This window comes from Camelina sativa, chromosome 8 (assembly GCF_000633955.1).
Source record: "Camelina sativa cultivar DH55 chromosome 8, Cs, whole genome shotgun sequence".
Classification (NCBI taxonomy): Eukaryota; Viridiplantae; Streptophyta; class Magnoliopsida; order Brassicales; family Brassicaceae; genus Camelina; species Camelina sativa.
In genome coordinates, this window is record NC_025692.1 from 15,892,396 (window position 1) to 15,911,238 (window position 18,843).

Consider the following 18,843-nt stretch of genomic DNA (forward strand, 5'->3'; position numbering starts at 1 on the left):
GTTTTCGGTATATCAAGTGATTCCGCCGCACTTGATGTTGCCATTCATTAGCTGAGGATTGAAGAGTCGTTATAAGAGAGTTTAGGGCACAAGAATTTTTGGGATTCGTCTCACGCCTTGTCATCTGTCTCCGCGAAGCTTCTATCTAAAGTTCCACCGCCTTGCTTTGTTTGGTTTGTTTTAAGAGAGTTTGGGGCATAAGGATTTTCGAGTTTCTCTCACGCCTTATCATCCAGCTTCGCGAGCCATCAGAGTTCTAGGATTATCAGTCTACCTACCTTAGAGCGTCAATTCCTTGGGAGGATCACATCAAGTGGTATCAGAGCTATTGGATCGCATCAAGTGGTATCAGAGCCCGCTCAAGGACTTTTGGCATTCTTCTAATCAAAACCTTTCCTCTTCTCATCTATCCATCTTTTCATCTATCCATCTTTTCATCTTTTTCTCTCATCTTCTATCTTTTATTTTTTTTCTTTCATCTTTTATCTTTTTTCTTTCATCTTCTACCTGTTCATCTTCTTCTACCAAAAAAAAAAAAAAAAAAAGGAAAAAAAAAAGAACCCGTTCTACCAAAGAGAACTCGACTTTTGGACTTTCCTTTACTCATAGGCCTAAACCTTGAGTTTTTATTGGCTCTTCATCAGACCAAAGTCTGCATGCCATAATGTTGGCTCCTCATCGGGCCTAAGCCCGCATGCCATAAATAAAAGGAAGTCCAATATTCGTCTCTCGGGTTGCCACCCTACAGCGCGTCCCTGGATCGTCATCCGAAGTCGATATACAAACCATACTCACAAGCCACAAAGTCTCAGAATATGGTAGTACTAGGAGGACTAAAGTCCCCCAAGAGTCGCGAGCAAACAATTCTGAACACGTCTGAGCCTTATCCCTATCCAGGTTTCCTTCCCGTGCCTCGCGTAAAACAACACAATGTCCTACCAACCACATATCCCCTCACTGAAATACTCATGAACACACATGGATCATCTCACTGCCACTAGGGCCGCCACAAAGGCCAAACAAATGTCCTAAACAGGACCGCCACAAAGGCCAAACCAATGTCCTAAACAGGACCGCCACCAAGGCCAAACAAATGTCCTAAACAAGACTACCACCAAGGCCAAACAAATGTCCTAAACAGGACCGCCACCAAGGCCACTCGTCCCAAAGGACTGTCACAAAGACCACTTGTCCCGAAGGACCGTCACAAAGACCACTTGTCCCGAAGGACCACCTAAACATGTAACTCAGGCTAAACAGCCCGCCACAAAGGCTACACAAGCCCCTCCAAGGCTCACAACCACTAAAAATGGACAAATTCTAACTCACATAAAACTTTCCATTTTAGAACTTACCATTTCTCTAAACTTTCTACTTTTAGAAACTTCTATTTCAGGAAAATTTCCCTCAAACCACCGCCTAACGGAAATTTCGTACCCTGAACACCACCTCATCTTGTTACTTAGTCGCACAACCGACCATCCCTAAGCGACCAAGTAAACAAGAGAGATGGGCTGGAATACTCCATTCCCGCTCCAGCAACGGACTACAACTGGGACCAGGCTAGACAAGTTCAAGTTGCGACCTGCTTCTCGAACTACTTCTTGAACCTTGCCTTCATCCTCGCCTCTGGCTCCCAAGTCTGCTCCTCAACACCATCACAGTCCCAAAGGACNGAACTAAGTCTTAGTCAATGACCTGTTCGGACCCTGCAACATGGCCATCTTGAGGTACACTCTATCTCCAACCTGAAACTCAAGATCTCTCCTCCTCCTATCGGCATAACTCCTTTGATGATCCTGAGCTTCCTTCATGTTCAGCTTGAGAACCTGAATCTTCTCCGAGGTCTCCTGAATAAAATTTGCCCCGTAAATGCTCCTCTCCCCCACCTGAATCCAGCATAACGGTGTACGACACGACCTCCCATACAAAGCCTCATAAGGAGCCATCCCAATACTCGCCTGGTAACTGTTGTTGTAAGCAAACTCTACCAAGCTCAAGTGATCTGCCCAATGGCCTCCCCAATCCAACACACACATCCTCAGCAAATCCTCCAGCGTCTAGATTGTCCTCTCCGACTGTCCATCTGTCTGGGGATAATAAGCTGTACTCATATGCACCTTAGTGCCCATCTCTGCCTGAAACGCTCTCTAGAACACCGAAGTGAACTTAGAATCTCTATCAGACACAATACTCGCTGGCACCCCATGCAACCTGACTATCTCCTTCACATACTTCTTAGCCAAGACCGCTGCTCCATCAGTCTTCTTAATGGCCAGAAAATGTGCCGACTTAGTAAACCGGCCCCCAATGACCCAAATAGCATCAAAAGTTTGAGACACTGGCAATCCTACCACAAAATCCATGGTAATCATATACCACTTCCACTCGGGAATGGGTAGACTCTTCAGCATCCCTCCTGGAACTTGATGCTCTGCCTTCACTAGTTGACACACATCGCACCTCGCGACCCAACTAGCTACATCCTTCTTCATCTCGACCCAGTGATAGTACCTTTTGAGATTAGAGTACATCTTAGTCGCTCCTGGATGAATAGAGAACTTGATCGCATGAGCCTTCCTCAAGATCTCCTATCTCAGCTCCTCATCCTTGGGCACAAAAATCCGCCCATGCACCAAATTAGTACCATTAGCCGAAACCTGATACTCAGAACCAACATCCTTTGAGGCATCCACCAGCCCCAAATCCCTCTCCTATGCCAACCGAACTCTACTCAGAAAATCTGCTCTGTCAGCCGCCTCCAAACCCAACGGCTCCTGCAAAACCGCACACAAACTCAACGCACTGATCTCTCCTATGAGAGACTCCATATCCTGCTCATGAGCCAAAGCTACCCTCTTCTGACTCAGAGCATCTGCAACCGAGTTAGCCTTACCAGGGTGATAAGCTATCTCCAAATAATAATCTGCCACAAGCTCCATCCATCGCCTCTGCCTCAAATTCAGCTCGGGCTGAGTGAATATATACTTCAGGCTCTTATGATCTGTAAATACTTGTACCTTTGCACCATAAAGATAAGATCTCCAAATCTTCAGGGCAAACACTACAACAGTCATCTCCAAATCATGAGTAGGATAGTTGCCCTCATGCTTCCGCAACTGCCGCGAAGCATAGGCAATCACCTTCCCATGCTGCATCAACACACACCCCAAACCAACTCTGGATGCATCAGTATAAACCACATAGGGTTCACCCTGCTCAGGCAAAGCCAACATTGGCGTAGTAGTCAACATCTCCTTGAGGCTTGCAAAGCCTTCCTTACACTCCTGTGACCAAACAAAAGGAACATCTTTCCCTGTCAACTTAGTCATAGGACGTGCTCTGCTCGCAAACCCCTGCACAAACCTCCTGTAGTAACCTGCCAAACCAAGGAAACTCCTGATCTCTGTGGCATTCTGCGGTCTGGGCCAATCTCTGATAGCCTGAATCTTCTCCAGATCTACAGAAACCCGCTCTGCATAAACAATATGATCCAGAAAACCCATCTCACGCTGCCAGAAACTACACTTGCTCAACTTAGCAAACAATCTTTTCTCACGCAGCTTCTCAAGAACTGCTCTCAAATGCACTGCATGTTCTTCAAGACTCTTAGACTATACCAGGATATCGTCGATAAAAAAATGATGACAGACATGTCCAGAAACTTCTGAAACACGATGTTGGCGCGTTAGTCAACCCGAAAGGCATCACCACGAACTCATAAACCTATACCTCGTCCTTCTACTTGACGAACACCACCGACGCTCCCCACGGTGAAGTGATAAGATGAATGAATCCTCTGCTCAACAAATCCTCTGTTACTTCTTCAGCTCTACTAGACTAATAATCAAGTATGCTGACATCAACTCACTACCATATGAAAATCAACCCCTCTTGCCAGTCCAAGAACCTCTAGTAACTTGCCTCTAAGGGAAACTTCCTCAAGATAGCTTATTCCAAAAAAATAGCTTTCCGCTTGGCAATTCTCCACAGCAAATCATCAATACGAGCGTAATAAAACAAACAAGTACCATATGTTCGCATATTCTGATTCACCGCATCAAATGCTTTGCAAGCCGTCAACTCAACCACTTGACTTATTTCCCCCAGCAAGCTTACCAAAACCTTGAATCTAGTAACCCTGTCCATCTCCAATGAACTTCAACCACCATCGTCGCAACCATTAGTTTATCCTGCCATGAAGGCTTCTCGTGAACTTATGTATCTGGCAAACATGCCTTTCCCGGCTCATTCCTGCTGCAACTCCCCTTCCCGGGACTCCAGCACCACCGGCCGCACAATCCTAGCGCAACAGCCACACATTCATGACCGCTCCGGTCATAAAATCCTGACCCACTGGTCAATACATCCAAAACCCGAGATTAAACCACCATCACTCTCTTGAGGTCTACCTTCAGTCATTATGTTTATACTCACGTCCTAGGCATTGCTTGCTCCCAACTCTTCAACCCTTAGGTCGCAACCTTCGAACCATACCGATCTCACTCTTAGACCACCGTCTTCGAGTTATACCGTCTCACTCTTGGACCATAATCATTAATATCTCGGTATCAGGGGAACTAATCATCCCCTTAGGGGAACATCATCCCCTCTGCCACTCTCGGAGCCTACAACCCCTCGAGCTATTGGTATTCTGGGAAAACCACCATCCCCTCAGGAGCAACAATCCTTAAAGACTATAAACATCTCTCGACCAAAAGTACTTCCCGTGGTACGAGTATAACATTACAATGTTACACCTACCCACTCAACTTCTAATATCCAACTGGATTACCCACCAAACAGAGAAATATCTGCTCCAACTACAAATGTCTCTCTATCCGCCTCTCTAGGCTCGATAACTCTCGCGAAGAATCTCGCACCGGTCATCTACCACTGCTCCATCCTCCTAACATAAGATGGAAAGTCCTCAACATCTGCAGCCCTCGGCTGCACCCCGACACATGCGGTACAACTGGAGCCTGCACTGGCACCCCTCTCGGTAACCGCTCCAACAATACGCCAACAGATCCGCCAAGCGATCATCTCGACCCTGGGCTCCACCTGCTGCAACCCCACACCTGGGTTCCCAGCACCCCCGGCACGCTCACCGGCTAACCCCCTCTGGTCCCTCCTGATACGCTTGCGACCCTTTCACGTACCTCCTCGTGGAACTCTGGACCACACACTCGCTGGCCTCGAGACCCGCCCGACCATCACCACGACCACGTCCCCGTCCACTACCAACAACTCAAACACCTTTAATCACTGCACTTCCACGAACAGAGGCTAACAAGCAATCTTAACATAACATAAAAATACAAAAACCAAAACTCACCGTGGAATTACACTGTAGGCTCGAAGAGGATGTTCTAGGACTCCATGCCACACATAATTGACTAACTCACATAATCAATTAATACATGCAATCCCAAACATCTACCGCACAAAGCCTAGCGAACCAAACCTAGAACCGTAAGGGCTCTGATACCAAACTGAAACGAACCGACCCATTTTTTTTTAATAAATAATAATAATAATAATAATAATAATAATAATAATAATAATAATAATAATAATAATAATAATAATAATAATAATAATAATAATAATAATAATAATAAACAAACTACAATTAGTGGTCCCATACCCATTAGTCATCTAACCACAATCACAACCAACAGCGGAAATAACCAATACCAATAAATATCCAATAATAAGACCAATATTATAACATAAATAATATCCAATATCTAACCAACAGGAAACATAGAACCAGCAACCTAACAATGTTTCTAATGACCCAACTCTAGCCACCTAACAATGCCAGACAACAACCAAACGAGTCCTTAGAACATCCTCCTCTTCATTGCCTTGATTCCACGATCACACTTTGCATTTACCTGCACCACAAACACAAATTGCAATGCATGAGTATTTTATAAACACTCAGTAAGGCAATCCTCCCATCTACTGGGCTATATACACAAGCAATAGAGACATCTCTAACCATCAACCAACAATCAACAATCAACAATAACAAACCAGGACTCTGCGTCGACCGACACCAAGCATGCATCGACCGACACCCGTTGGGGTTGCGTCGACCGATGCAAGGTTCACTTACATCGACCGATGCTCCCATTGCATCGATCGACATGCTCGACATAGCACAAAAACCCTAGGTTTTACGCGCCGTCCTCGCACTTGCATCGACCGACGCACAAAGTGCATCGACCGATGTACATGCCGAGCATCGTTTTCCCCCAAAGTTTCTCGCCGGATCTTCGTTCCTACAACCATAAAACTTGATCCCAAGCCACAAGAAAGCTTCCTAACGTCCCAAATAACATTCTAACAAGCCAAACAACACAAAAACAATCAGATCAAAGAAATCTCCAGCTTAGATAAGCCATGGTCATGCACTTACCTTTGGCAAAAAGTTTCTGAACCTTAAACAAGCAAGAACACGCTCCTAGGAAGCTCCTACAACGATCTCAGCTACAGATCTCTACAGGAAAAACCTCCAATCACTAGAAATCACCAAGAACGCTCAAGAACACTTAGGGAACTTTTCTCTCTTTTCTTTTCTCTCAAAAGCGGCTAAACACGACTAATGAGACAAAAGCTCGTGTTAATGGTTTCCCTAACCCAAAACGCAGCGTTTAACTTAAACTCGTCCGCAGAAAACCAACCTTGTATCGACCGATTCACATAGTGCATCGACCGATGCAACCCCTAAATCGGGATTTTGGTTCGCAGATGTTACACTAGGAGAGTTACTCGTACACTTGTGCGGGCAAAAACTTTTTAAAAACAATTATTGTCTAAACTTTTTTTTTGTGGTCAAATATATCACTAATTCGATTATTTTATTATACGCTTGTGTGGACAAATATATTTTTTAAAAATAGTTCAACTAATTTAACAAACCAAAAAGTAAATTAATTATAAGACTAAAAAAGATTCCAACAAAAATGTAAATGGAAAAGAATTAACCAAAAGAGACGCTATGATTTAATCTTCAATAATAAGAAACGAAAGTAATTTTTCTAATATAAACATAAAGTAACATAGTTGGAGGAGTTATCCGCGAGCATATGCAACCAAATGTACTTAACCAAAATAGTTTAAGATATTTATAATGTTTAAAAAATATTTTAATTCATTATTTTGGTTGTTTACTTATTCATATTTAAATGAAATGTTTAATTGGTGTTGTATTTTTGAAACTTTGTAAATGAATAATATAGTTATTTAATTTATAACTAATAAATCATAAAATTTAGAAAAACTAACATTCACCTAATGAGTATATATAGAATATTAACATATCCTTAAAATCAAAATTACATATTTTTGGATTATAATTTGTTTTACTCGATATAAATATTTTGAACTTTACTTTATATGAGTAATAATATAACATTTCTTTTAGTGAGAGCAGAAAACAAAAAGAAAAGAATTCTTCTGCTTAGATATAAATTTATCTTAACCTTAGATTTTTTATTTATTTTAAAGATGATAATATAAATACCTTTTTTTGTACCTTTCACATTTGCAGTATTTACCTAAAATAATAGGATAATTATCCCCTTCTTAGTTTTAGTATTTTGTTGTTTAAAAAAAAAATAACTTTAAACTAATATACAATAATATAATGACAATTCTCACAAATAGCACAAACATAAGTTTTATTTCCAAATTTAGCACATCATCTCTAAAGTTCCAAAATCACACTATACTATTTCAAAATTAAACCCTAAACTCTATATATTAAACCCTACTTCCTCAAAAAATACCCTAAATGTAAAATAGAGAACTTAAACCTACAACCAAATGTAAAAAGAAATTTAAAATATTGTAAAAGTATAAATAGTGTTATTTTTGGAAGTTTGAATTTTAAACCTTAAACTATAAATATTGAAGTGTTGTTGTTGTTACATAATTCTGCTATGGATGACGACAAGAAACATCTTCCTTTATGGATTGGTTGGCAGCTGTGGAAATCAAGAAATGACCTTATCTTCAATAAAGTTTGGGAAGTAGATTCAGTTATTACCAAAGCTACTGATGATGTTACAGAATGGCTTGCAGCGACGTAACCATCTGCACAACAATCTAGTCGCACCATTCTGCCAGATATACCCACTCAATCATCTCAATGGCAACCACCACCAACATAATTAGTCAAAGTGAACTACGATGGAAGCTTTCATTACCATGATGGAAGTATTGGGGTTGGTTGGGTAATCCGTGATGATAAAGGTACGTATCTGTTATCCGGCAGCTCAAAACTCAAGCAAGCATCTAATCCTTGGAGACCGAAGGACTAGCCCTGCTACATGCTATTCAATCGACTTGGTGTCGAGGTTACCGAAAAGTGATTCTAGAAGGAGATTGCAAACCTCTAGATGATCTTTTACATCAACGAACAACGAGCATAACTATGGAAAATCTCCTAGTTGATATCTGCAGTTGGGCGAATCTTTTTACTAATATATCTTTTCCCCTTCTTCGGCGAGAGTGCAATCAGGTTGCTGATAGATTAGCTAAACAAGCTCATTTTCAACAAGAAACTGCTGGTATATATTTTTATCCTCCATTGTATTTACGGAGTTGTTTATTTCAAGACTATATACCAAACTCTAGTATTTAATAAAAGTCAATAAAAAATAAGAAATGGTAAGAAAAATGTATTTTTGAAAAGGAGTATTTACAAAAATATATTCCTTTTTGATTATCTGTAGATATATTATATGAAAGTGCAAAAACACTCTCTAGTGATTACCACATCGTCTAAGTGACCCCTTTAGATTCCGGGTGTTTTGGGACTTAAACCGCAATTTTAGAATCTCAAAACAAAATAAAAAGAAAAACAGGTAAAAGATATGGATCATGAATTATAAATTTGTAAATAACAGTATTGAAATAATGAAAATTATTTAAATCATCTTATTTTATTGGTGGAAATAATATTTAAATCGTCTAGTTGCCATTGAAAAATATTCTACATTATCTTTCCCTTGTCAACGTTTATTACTACATTTTTATACACAACAATAAATGGTTTCATTAACTAATCCAATGAACTAGTCATATATATTGTCAATAAGCCGTAAGAATTATTATTTTTATTTTTAAAGAAAGACCGTTAAAAGTCTGATATGTCAACGAAGACTTTTGAGAAAGAGAGAAGAGTGGAAGACTTTTGAGAAAGAGAGAAGAGTGGAAGACTTTTGAGAAAGAGAGAAGAGTGGAAGACTTGACAGGATCGGAGCACAGCTTTCAAATTTCAGATCCAACTTTTTTTCTTTTTCGTCTTCTTCACAATCTCTCGTCGTATACAACAATGGCCTCTATGGAAGTATCACTACCGTTGATCCACGAGCATCTTATGATGCCTTGGAATAATCTGAGGAAAGGCGATTGTTGTGGCTGCTTGGAAGCTGTCAGTGATGGGTACACGAGCAACATGTTATTGCAAAGCTGCGATTTTTTCGTCCACAAGAAATGTGGCGAGTCCTCAGAATATGTCGAACATCCATCTCACCCCAATCACACTCTCAAGCTTGTACGTAAACAAGATCATTGTTGCGATTTGTGTGGACTGTGTATAAATGTGGATCTGTGTTATTGTTGAGAATTGAGTTCTTGATTAAATCTGCAACAAAGAGAAATCAGTCAGTCGAAGAACAAAGAAGAAGAAGCAAAGCAGCAAAGCTCCCGTAAAGAAGAAAACGTTGTCGGAGAAGAGACGACGTGAAGAGAGGAGTCAAGGGAGGAGAAGAAAGTCAACAAACCATTTGGGTTTGTGTTTTGTGAATTGGGCCATCGGTGATGATAAGGCCCATATGAATAAGTGTTTAGTTAAGGTCCAACAAGAAGAGTTGTGATAACTAAAGTAAACCTAGTCATAGTTAGAGTATAAGTGAGTTGTTAAGAGTTGTTGAATGTGTAAGAGTGAATCAAGGAACTAGAGTTCCAATGAGTAAGTAGAGTGGCTACTAGTGTGGCTTGTGTAAGAGAGTAGAAGTATGGCCTAAGGTATGGGCATAAGTGTGTGTGTGGCAAGTGGAGAGAAACTACTATATGTATGTGTGCTTGTGTTGTAAGGAAGATATCCTTGAGATCCAATAAAGAAAATGTAGACAATTAATGTGTGTTCTCTCTTCTCTCTTACAAATCGTTTGTCATATGAAAAGAAACAAAGAAAGAACAAGAGAGTAAAGAGAGAGTCTTTATGCTTCTGTTAGAGTAAGAGAAACAGAGCATACAAGTGAGTGTAAGGGAGATGGTGAACCTCTTAAGAAAGACTTAAGAGGAAGATCCTGAAATGTCAACAGTTATCGCTGCGAGATCTGTGACTTCAATGTGGATCTACACTGTGCCAAGTACCCACCACCAGAGGTTCTTGTCATTAAAAAGACGCATCACCACAAGCTCGCCCTTTTCAAAGAACAAATCGAGTTCGTGTGTGGTGCTAAATGTTGGAAGATTGGTACTGGGTTCCCATATAAATGTCATGAATGTGATGTATCCTTCCATGTGAATTGCGTATGGCGTCCATCAGAGTTAAAACCCCAGTCAGAGGTAAACCACTCTTCCCACTCCTCGCACCATCTTAAGCTTAACACAGGTCAACCACCAGACTATTCTGATGGAAAATGTCGTCTTTGCGGAAAAGAGATTGATGAATTATATTATCATTGTTCTTCGTGCAACTTCACCTTGGATATGCATTGTGTTCTAAACCCACCACCAGAAACTTTGCGTGATACGAAAGCTCATGATCACACACTCATTCTTCTCCCAAGACTCGATTCGTTTACATGTAACGCTTGCGGGTTGAAGGGAGATCGAAGCCCTTACTTATGTGTTCAATGTGGTTTCATGATCCACCAAGACTGTCTTGACCTTCCACGCGTCATAAAGACTAATCGTCATGGTCACCGTATCTCTCGCACTTCTGTTCTTGGTGTTGTGAATTCTATTTGTGGAGTTTGCCTCGAGAACATGGATTGGACTTGTGGGGGTTATTCTTGTCAGAGGTGTCCTGGCTATTTTGTTCATTCTAAATGTGCTACTAGAAGCGATGTGTGGAATGGGGAAGAACTCGAAGGAGTACCTGAAGAAAAAGAATATTTAGATCCATATGTGGTTATAGAAGACAACACAATACAACATTTCAGCCACCAAGAGCATTGACTTAGGCTCCACGTTAATAGTGTTATATGGGAGGAAGAGAACAAGCGGTGCAGAGCATGCACCCATCCCATCGGTCTCCAATCTTTCTACAGGTATATTGAATGTGATTTCATTCTACACAAAACCTGCGCTGGATTTCTTAGAAGGAGATGGCATATGTTGGACAATGAACAACTGACTTTAGTTACAAACGAGGACAATATTTTTGAGTGTTATGCTTGTCACAGAATATCCAATGGTTTCAGGTACCAGCATGAGGACAAGGAATTAGATGTCCTATGCGGAACAATTCCTGAGCCATTTTACCATCCAAGTCATCCCCATCATCCATTATATTACATTCCACAAGACGAAGAAACAAAATGCAATGGTTGCAACGAGTTGGCATCTCCTGTGTTGACGTGCATTGAAAACGACTGTGGATTTTTCTTGGATTTTAAATGTGCCACTTTACCACTTGTGGTAAAACATAGCATTGATAACGATCATCCTTTCTCACTATATTATGGCAAAGAGGCAAGTGGTAAACACTGGTGTGACATTTGTGGGAAAGAAACCAATATAGAAACATTAGTGCTCCACCAAAAATTCGCCACTGCACTTGTAAGTTTGGATGTAATTGTTTTTGGTATCCTAAAACAAGACATCACGAAAGTCGGGACAGCATTAGCCACATATTTAATCATTACCTTTTTCCCCCCTTTCGAAAGCAAATTTGCCGTCCAACCATTCGTTCGACTCTGAATTCGTTCACGAATAAAGGAAAAAACTTTGGTTTTTGCCCCACCCAAGCTTTCAGGTAAACCTAGATATGACCCCATACCGCCCAAGGTTGTGATCCCAAGGACATCCTGTAATTCCGACTTCTTTGTGTCATCAATCTTATGGCCAAACTGAACCGATGACTTGACAAAATTTATTTGTTGTCCTGAAGCAGATTCATACTGTTTTAGGATATCTAAAATTACCCGACATTGTTCCCTATCCGCCTTACAGGAAAACAGACTATCATCTGCTAACAACAAATGTGTAATAGATGGGCATTTATTCGCCACTTTTATCCCAGTAATAAGCTTGTTTGTTTCTGCCTTCCGTATATTTGCAATTAAAACCTCCATACATAAAATGAACAAATAAGGAGAAAATTGATCCCCCTGCCGTAACCCCCTCTGAGGAATGATCAAACCATTGGGCTGGCCATTGAGAAGAACTCTATACTCAACCGAAGTGACACAAAACATTATCCACGACACCCATACCTCTACAAACCCCATTTTGTGTAACAAAGTCGCGAGAAAGTCCCACTCAACTCTATCATAAGCCTTACTCATATATGTTTTTATTGCTATAAATTGCCCTTTACAAGACGGGTTGGTACGTAAACCGTGAAACATCTCTTGTGCAATAAGGATATTATCTGAGATCAATCGGCCAGGAACAAAAGCCAATTGGGTCTCAAAAATAAGGCCTGGTAAAACTCTCTTAAGCCGCTGGCACAATATTTTTGAAATGATTTTATATCCCACATTACATAGGCTAATCGGACGCAATTCTGCCATCCTAGTTGGCTTGGCCACCTTTGGAATAAGACAAATATGAGTTCGATTAAGATTGTTATCAAAAATCCCCTCCACAAAAACCTATTAACCAAAGCCACAAGATCTAATTTCACTATACCCCAAGCTTTCTGGAAAAACAAAGCGGTCATCCCGTTTGGACCTGGGACTTTATCCGGGTGCATCATAAACAAAGCTGACTTTACCTCGGCCTCTGTTGCCGGACCTATAAACCGCTCATTCTCCTCATATGTAATAACCGGGTTTACCTCCCTTAAGATCTCCTCCAAATTGGCCAGATTTGTTGAAGTAAACAATTCCTCGAAATATGATACTGCCGTGTCACAAATGTCACCATCCTCAGTTGACCAAATATTATCCTTAGAAAACAAACCTGTAATCTGATTGCGAGCACGTCACTGCTTTGTTTGGGCATGAAAATATTTTGAATTTTTGTCTTTCAATCGCATCCACTTATTCTGACTCTTTTGATACCAATAAATTTCTTCATCCTCGTATGCTTGGCGCAACCTATTTTGTAAATCCGAGATCACAGAAGAAGGAATAGAATCATCCTCCAGAGCCACCTCTAATTGACGTTTCAAATCCTCAATGGTGTCCCTGCCGAAAGGAACTTGTGATTTGCGCCACTGGGAGATTGCCCTTCGGTAATTCATAATTTTATCCACAAAGGAATCTGAACCCGGGTCCAAATCCCCGTCCCAGCCCATATTAATCGCATCCATCAATCACGCCTTACCAATCCAGCGACGGTCGAAAATAAAGGTCTGTTTCCCCCGCGGCCGCTTGGCACCAATATTAACCACGAGAGGCTTATGATCTGATGCTATCATCGGCAAATATTCAGTGACTGTGTCCAGGAACAACTCATGCCAATCTTCATTCCCTAACGCTCTGTCCAACCGACAACGGATTGGTTTTTTGTCCCGCCAACCTCTCCAGGACAGACAATCCCCAAGATAGGGAAACTCCAAAAAACCACAATTCTGAATCATTCCATTAAAAGAAAAGAAAGACGAAGGATGTCGTAACTTCTCCCCACGCTTTTCATGGTTCCCTCGCAGCTCATTAAAGTCCCCAACCACAAACCAAGGAGAGGAACGAGTAGTACTAATTCGTACCAGACGTTCCCAAACCAAATCCCGATTCTTAGGAACTGGATCACCATATATAAAAGTTAAGTGGATTATCCGTCCTTTAAAAACCGCTTCAATATCAATTAACCGATTAGACTCGAACAAAATCGTTACCTGAAAATCAGCTTGATTGTAAAAAAGAGCCATACCTCCACTACAACCAATATGTTCAACTGTTTTAAGATTCTTGTATCCAAAATGACCCACAAATTTTTCTAAGACAAAGTACGATTGTTTCGTTTCCATAAGAAATAAAAAATCAGGTCGATGTTTGGTCCATAAATCCCGGAAATTACCAATGGTGGCCTTGTTACCCAGGCCTTGACAATTCCAACTTACTAAAAAACTTGAAAATTTTGGGGGTGAAGCCACCCACAATGATCTCCTCCCACCCTTAGGAAAAGGAGAGCATGACAAGAAACACCGATACACCGTTGGACCCTATGCAATAAAAATATACAAACCAGAAATCCCATGAAATTATAAAGATAGTTGTGGGTAATATTTACAGCAGATATAAGAGGAAAGGGCCAAAAACTTTCTGCAAAACTCAACATATGTAAGAAAGCCCAACCACTAGAGGCTACACCACCAAAATAAGAAATCTGTATAGTCGAGTAAATAAAAAACAGGCCAAGGAAGGGCCCATGAACCGATAGCCACCTAAACCTCATATTGAAACATAGACAAACACCGTACAAATCCAAATACCGAAATAAACATAAGAACGAAACGTGAAACCAAAAGAAGGGCCAACAGGTTTTATTTATTACTCGAAAACTTGAAGAACATCGGGTACAACCCAGAAAAATACAAGAGAAAAGCAACAATAACAACCGAAGCATAAGAAGAATACAACCATATGGATCAACCGTTGGTGCTTTATTCAAAGAAAACAGAAAAAGAGAAAACAAAAACCACAAAGGAGCCCAGACCAAGGCTTGCTCACCACCATGCTGCCCTCTACTTACGATACTGTTGAGAATTGAGTTCTTGATTAAATCTGCAACAAAGAGAAAGAAGAAATCAGTGAGTCGAAGAACAAAGAAAAAGAAGCAAAGCTCCGTGAAGAAGAAGAAGAAGAGTCAACGACAAGAAAAAGGTCAACAAGCCTGTGTGTTTTGTCATGGGCTACTAACTTGATTTAGGCCCAAAGAGAAAGATGTTTTTGGTGGTCCATGTGGAAGATGGACTCGACAAGTAGAAGCAAGAGACCAAGGACAAGACAAAGTAGAAAGTTGTGTTGTGACTTAGTCATTTGTTTGGTTAAAGCCTAGCTAAGAGAGTTGTTGTAATAGTAGTGTGGCTTGTGTAAGAAAGCAAACCTATGATGTGTAAGGGTTAGTAACTAGGAGCGTGGTCTAATGTGTAAGAGTCATGATGGTCTTAAGTATGGGAGCATGTGGGAGGTGCAACTAGTAGAAGTAGTATAAGTATGATGTGTGTGTTGTAAGAAAGTATCCTTGAGATCCGAAAATAAAATGTAGACAATTAATGTGTGTTCTCTCTTCTCTCTTACAAATCGTTTGTCATATGAAAAGAAACAAAGAAAGAACAAGAGAGTAAAGAGAGAGTCTTTATGCTTCTGTTAGAGTAAGAGAAACAGAGCATACAAGTGAGTGTAAGGGAGATGGTGAACCTCTTAAGAAAGACTTAAGAGGAAGATCCTGAAATGTCAACAGTTATCGCTGCGAGATCTGTGACTTCAATGTGGATCTACACTGTGCCAAGTACCCACCACCAGAGGTTCTTGTCATTAAAAAGACGCATCACCACAAGCTCGCCCTTTTCAAAGAACAAATCGAGTTCGTGTGTGGTGCTAAATGTTGGAAGATTGGTACTGGGTTCCCATATAAATGTCATGAATGTGATGTATCCTTCCATGTGAATTGCGTATGGCGTCCATCAGAGTTAAAACCCCAGTCAGAGGTAAACCACTCTTCCCACTCCTCGCACCATCTTAAGCTTAACACAGGTCAACCACCAGACTATTCTGATGGAAAATGTCGTCTTTGCGGAAAAGAGATTGATGAATTATATTATCATTGTTCTTCGTGCAACTTCACCTTGGATATGCATTGTGTTCTAAACCCACCACCAGAAACTTTGCGTGATACGAAAGCTCATGATCACACACTCATTCTTCTCCCAAGACTCGATTCGTTTACATGTAACGCTTGCGGGTTGAAGGGAGATCGAAGCCCTTACTTATGTGTTCAATGTGGTTTCATGATCCACCAAGACTGTCTTGACCTTCCACGCGTCATAAAGACTAATCGTCATGGTCACCGTATCTCTCGCACTTCTGTTCTTGGTGTTGTGAATTCTATTTGTGGAGTTTGCCTCGAGAACATGGATTGGACTTGTGGGGGTTATTCTTGTCAGAGGTGTCCTGGCTATTTTGTTCATTCTAAATGTGCTACTAGAAGCGATGTGTGGAATGGGGAAGAACTCGAAGGAGTACCTGAAGAAAAAGAATATTTAGATCCATATGTGGTTATAGAAGACAACACAATACAACATTTCAGCCACCAAGAGCATTGGCTTAGGCTCCACGTTAATAGTGTTATATGGGAGGAAGAGAACAAGCGGTGCAGAGCATGCACCCATCCCATCGGTCTCCAATCTTTCTACAGGTGTATTGAATGTGATTTCATTCTACACAAAACCTGCGCTGGATTTCTTAGAAGGAGATGGCATATGTTGGACAATGAACAACTGACTTTAGTTACAAACTAGGACAATATTTTTGAGTGTTATGCTTGTCACAGAATATCCAATGGTTTCAGGTACCAGCATGAGGACAAGGAATTAGATGTCCTATGCGGAACAATTCCTGAGCCATTTTACCATCCAAGTCATCCCCATCATCCATTATATTACATTCCACAAGACGAAGAAGCAAAATGCAATGGTTGCAACGAGTTGGCATCTCCTGTGTTGACGTGCATTGAAAACGACTGTGGATTTTTCTTGGATTTCAAATGTGCCACTTTACCACTTTTGGTAAAACATAGCATTGATAACGATCATCCTTTCTCACTATATTATGGCAAAGAGGCAAGTGGTAAACACTGGTGTGACATTTGTCGAAAAGAAACCAATATAGAAACATGGTTCTACACATGTAAAGATCACCAAGATAGTTTGCATATAGATTGTATGGTGGGAGACTTTTCAGGGCTCATGCCAACAACCACAATAGAGGTTTTAAGCAGATCATTTAAGGTGGCTCTCAATAATGGTGTCACTCGCCCATTTTGTAGATGGTGTAAGTCACGTTGTATGTATCCTTTCATGCTCAAGATGCTTGGAACCTCAGATTCATACGTTTGCTCTGCTGGTTGCCTATTTAACGTGCTAGTTCCCACCAGGCGAAGGGGATCGATAAAGAATGTGTGTTAAATATATTGCTTTGGTTCATTTGTATTTCTTGTGAACTCTTTTTTTCTTTTCTTGTGAATGTACTTTTGTTTTTCAAAATGTGTGTTCTGATCTTTATTATATTTCTATTATGACATGATTTTCACATACAATATTTTCTTTTTAATGGAATTATGTAAAATCATTAATAAAATTAAGATTCTCCGTACTCTAGAATTTATAATTGTTTTTATTTTAACATCATAGTATATGTTGTAATATTTGTGGAATGCTACAAAATAAAAACAACTTGCAAACATAATGTATACTTTATATATACTAGAAAGTCGACCGGTGCCTTGCCGCGCGGAAAAGTGAAAACTTTAAATAATTTACATTGATAAATCATGTTTTAGAGTAGAGCTGCACAAGAAAATCCGCATCAGTAGATCTTCCATAAAATCCAATCGAATGCTTTTTTCTAATGCATCGCCTACCTGAATCTGATCAGGTATACCCAAACATCCGAACTTATACATCCTTAATTGTAACACTAATTCCTGATCTTATAAACCTCTTTTCTTTCTTTTGTAACACTTGATTCTCTAATAGTAACTCTACTTGAACTTAGTGTTTTAGTGTTTGCAATGGTTTTTTTTTTTTTTTCTTTCAGTTTGAATTGATATAATATTGTTTTTTTATTAATGATTACATTCACTTTATTTAGTTTGGTACGTTATTAACAATTTGGATTGATTTATTTTTTTCATTGAATTCGGATTGATCTCAGATTTTTTTACTTTGGTACGGATTAAAAAAATATACCAAATGTGATGCAAATCCAAAATATATTTCAAGGTTTTGAGTATAATCCAAGAATATTCAATTCCAGTGAGTGTTTAACCGCGACTCGAAAGCTAAATATACCAGAGCGGATGCTACGTTTCCAAACGGAAAACTCGAACCCAAAATATTTTTCCCAAACTCAATTGCCCATTTGTATATTGGGGGATAAAAAAGTCCTTTGAAGGTTAAAATTGACAAATATTTTTTCATTAGCTTTAGTTTTTTCCGATATATCAAATTTTGAGTGCTGACGATGTTGCAATAAAAATGATAATCATAGCGGGAAATAGAAAGATTTAAGAGAGGACAACATATGCTATATCCAATTGAAGATTATCAACACCAGCGACACGCTGTAAAAATGAAAAAACTATAAGACTATAAGAGGATATATCACACCAACGAAAACGTGACATTTTAACGAGAACAAACGGTTTTAATTATTTAACTAGATTAGGATCTGTGCTAGAGCACGGATTGAAATTCATTTTATTTATATTATAATTTTAAAATAAAAATATAATTTATATGATTATCTTTAAAAGTTTTTTTTGATAAAACATTATGCAATAAAATCATATGCTAAATATGATGGCTTTAAAAAAACACATATTTTGTAAGTTTTATATTTTTAATTTTGTAATTTTATGTTGAGAAATGGTTATGTTTGTTGTTTGTTTTTATTTTAATTTTTGAACTTTTTTAGGTAAGAT

General features: G+C 39.7%; 2 protein-coding genes and 1 long non-coding RNA gene across 3 annotated transcripts; 2 read left to right on the forward strand and 1 right to left on the reverse strand.

Annotated features, from left to right (window-relative positions):
* On the forward strand, positions 9,353-11,773 carry LOC104709577. The gene is made up of 4 exons (XM_010426164.2): positions 9,353-9,462; positions 10,347-11,156; positions 11,313-11,670; positions 11,723-11,773. The coding sequence occupies exons 1-4, from the start codon at positions 9,353-9,355 to the stop codon at positions 11,771-11,773; spliced, it is 1,329 nt and encodes a 442-aa protein (XP_010424466.2).
* Positions 14,670-15,663, reverse strand: LOC109126091. The gene is made up of 2 exons (XR_002033144.1): positions 15,061-15,663; positions 14,670-14,924 (listed from the first exon to the last, which is right to left on the reverse strand). It is a non-coding gene; the product is annotated as an uncharacterized LOC109126091 (long non-coding RNA).
* Positions 15,665-17,326, forward strand: LOC104709579 (the record flags this gene model as incomplete). The annotated part of the gene is made up of 2 exons (XM_019228758.1): positions 15,665-16,512; positions 17,188-17,326. Coding segments are annotated over 2 exons (987 nt in total), but the record flags the coding sequence as incomplete, so codon positions are not given.